The 10,096-nt window shown below is 41.3% G+C and overlaps 1 protein-coding gene across 1 annotated transcript in view; it reads right to left on the bottom strand.

The window, feature by feature from the left end:
• Nucleotides 1–2,591: 2,591 nt before the first annotated feature.
• Nucleotides 2,592–10,096, bottom strand: part of skp2 (S-phase kinase-associated protein 2, E3 ubiquitin protein ligase) — a 31,992-nt gene continuing 24,487 nt past the window's right edge. Inside the window, exons 5-8 of the mRNA XM_034192902.1 lie at nt 7,988–8,122; nt 3,068–3,166; nt 2,857–2,984; nt 2,592–2,703 (exon numbers count right to left, since the gene is read on the bottom strand). Coding sequence (XP_034048793.1) covers nt 2,648–2,703; nt 2,857–2,984; nt 3,068–3,166; nt 7,988–8,122 — 418 coding nt within the window. The 3' untranslated portion in view covers nt 2,592–2,647. The remainder of the gene's footprint in view (nt 2,704–2,856; nt 2,985–3,067; nt 3,167–7,987; nt 8,123–10,096) is intronic.

Here is a 10,096-nt window from a genome sequence, read left to right as displayed (position 1 = left end):
AGAGAGAGAGAGAGAGAGAACATCAGACGCTACATGCTGTAAAAACCAGCGAAACAATTTTAATGAACAATCATCTTCATCACATAGCCTCAGTGAAATAGTAAAGTGTGAAAAACTGATTCAGAAACTTTTTCATCCATGATTTCATCATTAAAAGAGAAAATTTATTCCTTTACTTCTTCCAGAATTATTTTTCCATTTTCTTGTTATTGTTGTTGTTTATGCACTAATGACACCAGATCAAATTACTTGTATGTGAGAACTTGGCAATAAATTTGATTCTGATTTGACAATCAAATCAGTCCAGATTTAGCTCTTGTTCAAACAAGACAATTAGGGGTTATATTGTTTTGTTTTTTTTTAAAATAAGTATGCAATTCCACTCAAAAATGTTGGAAAAAAAAAAAAAGCTAAACTGTCAACATGACAAAAATTCTGCCTGGACTCTTACTGGACTAAAGGTACAGTGTGTCATTTTTAAAGGGAGCAAATGTTATGTCCATCAAATATTAATATGTTTTTAAACTTTTCAATGTTATTTATTTTCTTAACAGACAGAAAAATACAAAAAAGAACTCTGATATTACAACATAACTCATTTTTCTGTCTAATATTCTTGCTTTCAATGCACCGAAAACCACTGAAATTTGAATTTTACCACCCACACAGGAGAGAAGCAATTTATGAAAAAGTGTCATTTCAGTACTTCCACAGTAGCATGCCCCCGGACACCCTGAGGTGACACACGCCATTGGCGCTTGCTTGTCTGCACAACCAACTTTTCCTATAGGACAAGTACACTGCCAGGGTTACTTGTCCTATAGACAAGTACACTAAAAAGTCATCCACGCTGATCATCTGAAATAGACTTACTGCGCATTTAAAGTGAAGCAGTGTGTTTGTCAGTTTTGAAAAACACACGGTCCGCTCAACGTGGGGAGTGAGTCGCCCGGCGGCCGGCTGCTGCTCTCACTCTCCGTCACAGCTCCGTCCCCGGAGTGAGTGAAGAGTAGTCTTTCTTTTGTGTTTCGCTTTTTAGGGCAACAAACAACGCTTCACAAACACAGTAACTTAAATAAAATAATCATTTTAAACTTGACTGCAAGGCTTGCATGTTTCAACCTCCAGCTGAAATACATCTGCTGAATCGCAGAGAAAGAGGGATAAAAACAAAATCACACAGGGACCCAGTCCACCAACCTTTATAAAAAAAAACACTAAAAAATGGTTAAATTTTATAAGTTGGAGAAAACAAAACAGAAAGCTGCATCCCATCGCCATTTAAGCAAAATGTCAACAATGGCACAGCGATATTGTGCCATTGCTTAAGGAGAGCCCTGGACTACTGATGTTGTTTAAAAATGCTGAAGTACTTTTTATCCGATAGAATACACAATTAACTAAAATAATCAATAGCTGCAGCCCTAGACTGAACATCTCTGGAGAGATCTGAAAATGGCTGCGCACCGACTAGGGATGTCCCGATCCACAGTTTTTGGCTTCCGATCCGATCCTTTAAATTATTAGTCTTGCCGATACCGATCCGATACCTATTTTAAAAGCTTTAAAAACACAACCATTATTACTTCACAGTTTTTTATTTTGCTTGAACATGACCAACAATACTGCTTGGCTTTTGTAACAAACAGCTTCTGAGTCAGACATCTGAGCTCAACATTCAATATATAACAAAGTGTTTGTAGTAAACTTGACTCCTGAAACATATATTTAAACTGTAGCAGGATAGTTGGACAGTTGCTCTTTCATGTGAAAATGAGTGAAGCTCCCCCTCCTCTCCTCTCTGCCTCGGCCCTCCCCTCGCTCAGTCAGACTTGTTTTCCTCCGGCTTTTTAGAGAACACGAAACCTTTCAACTATAATAAATCTTAACTTTCTGAAATTAGAGCAGCTACGGACACAGAATTATTAGATTAACTGAATTATTTAATGAAATATTTTAATGGAGTTTTTTTTGTACATTGCGTACTCGAGCTGATCAGAGAACAGCCAGCTGATGGCTCAGTGAGGCTGAAAACACGGTGCTGTTTGTCGGCGTCACTGAGTCGTTTGTTGGCGTCTCTGTACCGGCTGATCGCACGTCTCACATGACGAGTGAGAGATATACTCTATAGTTCAGAACACCCCCCACTCCCCACGATGTGCAGCAGCGGTGCACACACACTTCACACAGAAGTATTCCTGGATCGAAAAACTCCACGGGTGTTATAGTGGTGGAGTCCAAATCTCTACCACGAAGTAGGCACAATGTTTTTGTGTTGCGTCTCAGTTTAAGGCAGTCGTGAATGTGAATCGGCCCATACCATTCCCAAATCCGATTCTCATAAAATAGCTGTATCGGCGTCCGATTCCAATACTGAGTATCGGGCTTGGGACATCACGAGCACTGACACTCCCCATCCAACCTGATGGAGCTTGACAGGTGCTGCAAAGAGGAATGGACAAAACTGCCCAAAGACAGAGCACCAAGCTTGTGGCATCTTATTCAAGAAGACTTCAGGCTGTAAGTGCTGCCAAAAGTGCATCAAAGTACTGAGCAAAGGGTGTGAATACTTATGTACAAGTGAAGGGTGACTGTCCAAAACAAAATGAGTGGCATGTGGTCAGTCTGACATGGAAACTGAAATATCTCACCTTAAATCCAGAGTCTCAATATTAGGGCATCTCAGCACAAGCACCTTCACATCTGTTTGAAAACAAACAAACAAACAAACGTGTAAGAACCTAAACAACAGTTTAATCCAGACTGAACAGTAACTAGATACAGATGACAGAAACCCCCCCAGGTCTTCAAATTAACTTAACATGTGGTGGACCTGAAGACAAGCTGTGTCGTTACCTTCTAAGGTGAGGTTCTGGCGGTAGCCGCTGAGGTTCAGCTGAACGACGCCGGAGCTCACGTGACTGACGACACTCTTCACATGATCATTACTGAAGTCACACCATGATATGTTTAACTGCTCCATCCTGCACCAGAGAAAGAACAGAGCTGTGGATCTGTGGATGTGGAACACAAAGAGACCTACAGGTGGCGTGGCGGAGCAGCTGACCTGGACAAGGATGCGAGCATGTGACCCAACGCAACCGCAGAGAATCCGGAACAACCACTGACGTTCAGCTGCAGCATGTTTGGGTTTCTGGACAGACAACTGAGACGATGACAGGAAACAAAGAGTCAGCGACACACAAACACCAGCTACGGGACTCACAAAACACCACACAGAGTCAGTCAGACACACAAAGACCGACTACAGGACTCACAAAACACCACACAGAGTCAGTCAGACACACAAACACCAGCTACGGGACTCACAAAACACCACACAGAGTCAGTCAGACACACAAACACCGGCTACGGGACTCACAAAACACCACACAGAGTCAGTCAGACACACAAACACCGACTACAGGACTCACAAAACACCACACAGTCAGTCAGACACACAAACACCAGCTACGGGACTCACAAAACACCACACAGAGTCAGTCAGACACACAAACACCGACTACAGGACTCACAAAACACCACACAGAGTCAGTCAGACACACAAACACCGACTACAGGACTCACAAAACACCACACAGAGTCAGTCAGACACACAAACACCGACTACAGGACTCACAAAACACCACACAGAGTCAGTCAGACACACAAACACCAGCTACAGGACTCACAAAACACCACACAGAGTCAGTCAGACACACAAAGACCGACTACAGGACTCACAAAACACCACACAGAGTCAGTCAGACACACAAAGACCGACTACAGGACTCACAAAACACCACACAGAGTCAGTCAGACACACAAAGACCAACTACAGGACTCACAAAACACCACACAGAGTCAGTCAGACACACAAAGACCGACTACAGGACTCACAAAACACCACACAGAGTCAGTCAGACACACAAAGACCGACTACAGGACTCACAAAACACCACACAGAGTCAGTCAGACACACAAAGACCGACTACAGGACTCACAAAACACCACACAGAGTCAGTCAGACACACAAACACCGGCTACAGGACTCACAAAACACCACACAGAGTCAGTCAGACACACAAACACCGGCTACAGGACTCACAAAACACCACACAGAGTCAGTCAGACACACAAACACCGACTACAGGACTCACAAAACACCACACAGAGTCAGTCAGACACACAAACACCGACTACAGGACTCACAAAACACCACACAGAGTCAGGGAGTCAAAGCTTTGACGTCGAATGACAGTGTGATATGAAAAGTATTCACAGCGTACGTTTTGTTTTGTTACAGCCTTATTTCAAAATGGATTAAATTAATTTTTTTCCCTCAAAATTCAACATACAATACACTGTGTACAGTACAATACACTTTCAATAATGACAATGTGAAAAAAGTGTTTTTTGGTTTTTTTTTGTTTCTGAGAGTTTAGCAAATTTATTAAAAATAAACTAAGATAGGATAATTATTCACAGCCTTTGCCCGGAAGTTCAAAATTGAGCTCAGGTGCCTCCTGTTTCCATTGATCATCCTTGAGATGTTTCTACAGCTTAACTGGAGTCCACCTGGGGTAAATTCAGTTGATTGGACATGATTTGGAAAGACACACACCTGTCTACATACAAGGACCCACAGTTGACAGTCAGAGCACAAACCAAGCATGAAGTCAAAGGAATTGTCTGTAGACCTCTGAGACAGGATTGTCTCCAGGCATAAATCTGGGGAAGGGGACAGAAACATTTCTGCTGCTTTGAAGGTCCCAAAGAGCACAGTGACCTCCATTATCCATAAATGGAAGAAGTTCTGATCCACCAGGCCACTCCTTAGTAAAAGGCACATGGCAGCCCATCTGGAGTTTGCCAAAAGTCACCTGAAGGACTCGCAGAGTCTGGAAGACTAGTCAGGATTGAGGGAAAGATGAATGCAGCAAGACAGATTGGCATCCTACCCAGCGTGTACTCCGCCTCACTCCTTATGACTGCTGGGATAGGCTGCAGCCCACTGTGACCCTTAAATAGACCCTTAAATAAGCAATTGAAGATGAGTGTGTGAATGCGGCAATGTACAGAGACGTCCTGTATGAAAACCCACTCCAGAGCGCTCTTAACCTCTGACTGGGGTGACGGTTCATCTTTCAGAAGAACAATGACCCACAGCACACAGCCAAGATATCAAAGGAGTGGATTCAGGACAACTCTGTGAATGTCCTTGAGTGGCCCAGCCAAAGCCCAGACCTGAATCCAACTGAACATCTCTGGAGAGATCTGAAAATGGCTGTGCACCGACACTCCACATCCAACCTGATGGAGCTTGAGTGGTGCTGCAAAGAGGAAACTGCCCAAAGATAGGTGCACCAAGCTTGTGGCATCATATTCAAGAATACTTGAGGCTGTAATTGCTGCCAAATGTACATGTGATTTCTTAGTTTTTTATTTTTAATAAATTTGCAAAAAAAAAAAAAAAAAGAAAAACTTATCTCATGTTGTCATTATGGGGTGCTCTGGGTAGAATTTTGAGAGGAAAAAAATGAATTTACTCCATTTTGGAATCAGGCTGTAACATAAAATGAGGAAAAAGTGAAGTGCTGTGAATACTTTCTGGATACACTGTATACAAGGCAATCTTGGCTCATCATATCTCTGTGACCCCCACGGTCAGCTTTCATTTTTTTTTATAACCAAAGATAACGTTGCACCGCAACTAGCTGTTTCTAATTACACTTTATGTGCTAGCAAGGTGTTACAAAGCACTGCTTCTTCAATGCAAGCTTCAAAGATTTTATTCAAAGCAGCGGCCTTCTAAATCCCCGCTTGGAGCAGCAGTCGATACCAGGCTGCTGGATTTGGTTGTTTGATGTCCAACTGTAGACTGGATGTATTTATTTCAATGCTCATATTAGAGTTTGATGACAGGACACAGAGTGGTCAGGATGGGACAACAGGCTGCAGTTACAGTCTGTTAGCATCGTCTTAACATGAACTGAAACTCACTCTTTTCCAAACAGATCTGGATCAGTGTTTTAGGTGTGTTCTTTTCAGGCAGGGCTGCCATTCTGAACCTCTCTCTGAACCTGCATTTTATGGTTTAACGTGTCATCAGAGAAAGGAAAAAACAAAAACAAAAAGAAACTCGAAGAACAGCAGACTTGTGGGCAGGATAACTGGTCAATACTTTTGAATGACAAATCATACCAGTGTACTTTGATGTCAAAATGTGTATCTAATAAGCCAAATCAGCATCATCAGTACGCAAGCACCATGGCCATGTAAAATGTTCCAGTCAAAGTTTATCAGTACCCACTTGAGTAAACAAAGCATAGAAGCCGTATGACCGGAGCGTGTGATCCAGTCATCTTATGCCCTTAAAGTGAAATTAGCAGCTTTAAGCAGTGTTAGAGCAGTGCGCCAGGTCCACATTGTTCCGTGGATGATCCAGGTGGGACACAAAAGTGGAAGAGGGGAATCCCAGGTGCCAGGGTCCATTTAAATAAATTTGCATATTTAAATGGAGTGTGGACAGGGAGGAATTTGGTATTTCTGCATGTGCACTCAATTCCACGTTGTTTGGGATGTACAAAAGGAACGTGCTTGGATCCATGCGTACACACACTTTGATACATCTGACTTTTTGTGCATACAAATTTCTGGGCTTTAGTGTTTCCAGTTTTTGTAAATGAGGCCCCTGATGATTCACAACGTGTCACAGCATGAAGTACAGTGGACTGCTTATCATTATTATACATTTATACACTATATAGGGCGTCCCAAAAAAATATACAACATTTAAAACACTTGGTTTGACCCTTAAATGCTACAAACTTAATCACTTATGTTTCTTTTTTACTTGCAAAGACCCTGAAGTTTATGATGATGTCAAGCAAGACTCAGGAAAATGCCAAGATTAATCATACTACAGCAAAAAAAAAAAAAAAAAATGATTGAGTGTCAAACAGGTGCAGGGACTTTATGCTAGACTGAAAATGCAGGGGCCAATATTGACACTGGTATGAAAAACTTCAACCTTTCAGCTTTCTATCCAGCCATAAATTTATTTCCTAGACATATGCTTTGACCATTTTCTTTGCTGATAAAATGTTGCATATTTTTTGGGACACCCGATATATAATTCAGGTCCAAAGAACACAGACTCTACATAGAAACCTAGACAAGGACAGGTCTCAGTCTGTGTACTCTGCGTGTTTCATGGTCATGCAAGTTTTGCTTGCCTTTCCATAGGAGATTCTAGTTAAAATCTACATGCAGGGGGAACATTTGCTTGTTGCCAATGTTTTCAGGAATTGTTAGCAGACTTACATTCTTTCTTATTGGGCTCCAGTTTGTCTTCTTTAGTTACGGGGGTATTTTGCAGCGTGACTGCATAAGATAGGGTCACAACTTCTTTCTTCCGCTTGACACCTATTTTGTAGCCCCATTTTTTTTTTTTTTTTTTTTTTTGCTAAATTCTGTCAAAATGATAACTTTCCAGCACTCTAAATATTCAATATTTACAATGCTGCCGCACTTATAAGGTGCTTTGGGTAGTTGTGAACTTTGACCCGGCCCAGCATGACTCATGCAGACTGAGACGCTGAACTGGCTTATAGTAAAAGATATGAGCAGGCTGGCAGGTGTGAAATCTAAACTTCAAACAGGATATAGAGTTCTACCTCCACTGACACTGAAATCCAGGAATTCCTGGAAAACTTTCATCAATGCCAAGTGCAAAATTCTACTAAAAATACGTTTCTTCATGAATATAAGATGACAAACAGTTCACTGCCAACTACAAAAGACATCTGTCCTGTTCACAGCAAGATAAGTATGCTTTCTCCTCACAGTGGCAGTGGACACATCTGGAACACAGGAGTACAGGTGCAGTTCTTTTAACACAATCAGTCACGCAGGTTGTAGAAGTGCACAAGTAAATAATCACCCATGTCTGGAGAAAGCACAGCACACAAAAACACAGACTCACTGGACGATGTGATCCGAGAGCTGCAGACCCTCCACACTCAGACACTCCAAGAGCTGGCAGCGACACAAGATGCTCTCCAGAACCGGGGTGGGGATGATGGAGCCCGACAGGTCCATGTGGACAATCTTTACTGCTCTGCACATAAAGTAAAAAAAACAAACAAAACAAAACAAAAAAAAAAACAGCAACATACAAGATGTCAAATATCATATGAAAGGAAGGAGGAAGCTGACTGGGAAAACAAACAAACAAACACACACACACACACAGAAACTTGTCAAATCTGCAAAAAAAAACAAAACAAACAAACATCCCTGGAGGTAAGACAGCAGGAGATGAGCTGCAACTAAGTTATTTTCATTATTTATTAGTGTAGTAGTTTATTCCTCTTCCCACCAAAAGGAGCGAGCTGAGCTGATTCGGGCATCTGGTTGAAGATACCTCCTGGTCGTTTCCTAGGGAGGCCCTCCAGGAACGTCCAACTAGGAGGACACCCAGTGGAAGACCAAGGACATGCTGGAGGGATTCTATCTTTCAGCTGGTTTGGGAGCACCTCTGGATCTCCCTGGAAGAATTAGAGGACTCTGAAGAGGACAGGGAGGTGTAGGATGAACTGCCTGTTCTCCTGCAAACTTATACTCCGGAAGTAACTTATATACTGAAAAATCTCACATTAACAACAACAATTATTTATATAAGAGTTTCCCAGGAATCAAGGGATAAAACAAAATAAACTCTAAAAATAAAAGAATAAATGATAAAATAATAATAAGTACACTTCAACAATGCACAAAAATCCCAAATTCTAGAGCTGATAAAACAGAAATAAGGGGGCAACTTTAACTTGAGAAAATATGGAGACAGCACACAATCAGGACATCGGGTGTTTGAGCTGCTGCCCTCTGGATACTAAAGCCCCTTTCACATAGGGCTTGCATATAGTGCAGCAGATAAGAGAATATTTAGAGGGGAATCCTGCAAATGGTGATAAAAGCATCAAATTCGGCAGAAATAGTCCTCAGACAATCCTCTTTTGAAAAAAACAAAAAAACAATTGGCCACTTGACTTTTCAGTTGGCGTTCAGGTAGGGGTCAATTGAAGAATTACACAGGAGTCAAAATTAAAAGATGCTCCAATCATATTGAAACCTATGCCACATTATTTGTCTGATCATAAAGATTCCAAAAAGGTATGGTTTGGATGGTCTATAATTGAATTCTATGGCGTTATGGGATAAAAACACCAAGAATGGTCAGTGTTGGTTTGTGCAGGGGTCAAGAGTTAAAGTTGCTCCAATTACTAGTTGAGTTAACACGGTCTTAAAAAGCAATAGTATGGATCATGTATCATCCTTACTTATCACGTTACGGGGTAACATATGTCACATGTCATAGAATCAAATAGACGTAGACCTTGTTTGACCTTTACTTTGGAGACCAAGCATTCAACACTGTCAAAACTATTCCATTTATTAATCCTATCAGCTCAACCAATAATTTGCATCACTTTTTTTTTCTCTTTTTTTTTTTTTTTTTAAATCAAAATTGGAGCAACTTTCGACCCCTGTACAAAATGAAACTGACCTTTGGCACCATTCTTGCTGTTTTTATCCCGTAACTCCATAGACAGTCACAGATAGTCCAAACTATACCTTTTTAGAATCTTTATGATCAGGCAAATAATGTGGAATATTTTTCAATATGATTGGAGCATCTTTTAATTTTGACCTCTGTGTAATTCTTCAATTGACCCTGACCTGACCACCGATTGAAAAGTTAAGTGGCCAATCGTTTTTTTCAAACGAGGATTGTCTGAGGAGTATTTCTGCCGAATGCTTTTATCACCATTTGCATGATTGTTTCAGTTATAAGACAAGACAAAGTTTATTGATCTCACAGAGGAGAAATTCACAATCTACTGCATCTAGTGCACTAATACAGTTGCACTAAAATGTGCATGGCTACAAACCTATTAAACCGTGAAGGTGTGATGATTTAATAAATCGCCACACCTTGACGATTTATTAAAAACGCTGGCATAAATTAATGCAGCTGTCACACCTTGACGACCAGCGTGTGCCGACAGCAGTGTTTCCACCGAGTGGTTTG

This window comes from Thalassophryne amazonica, chromosome 17, assembly GCF_902500255.1.
Source record: "Thalassophryne amazonica chromosome 17, fThaAma1.1, whole genome shotgun sequence".
NCBI classification, from domain to species: Eukaryota; Metazoa; Chordata; class Actinopteri; order Batrachoidiformes; family Batrachoididae; genus Thalassophryne; species Thalassophryne amazonica.
The sequence above is the reverse complement of the archived record's forward strand: the minus strand, read 5'-3'. Positions and strand labels throughout refer to the sequence as shown.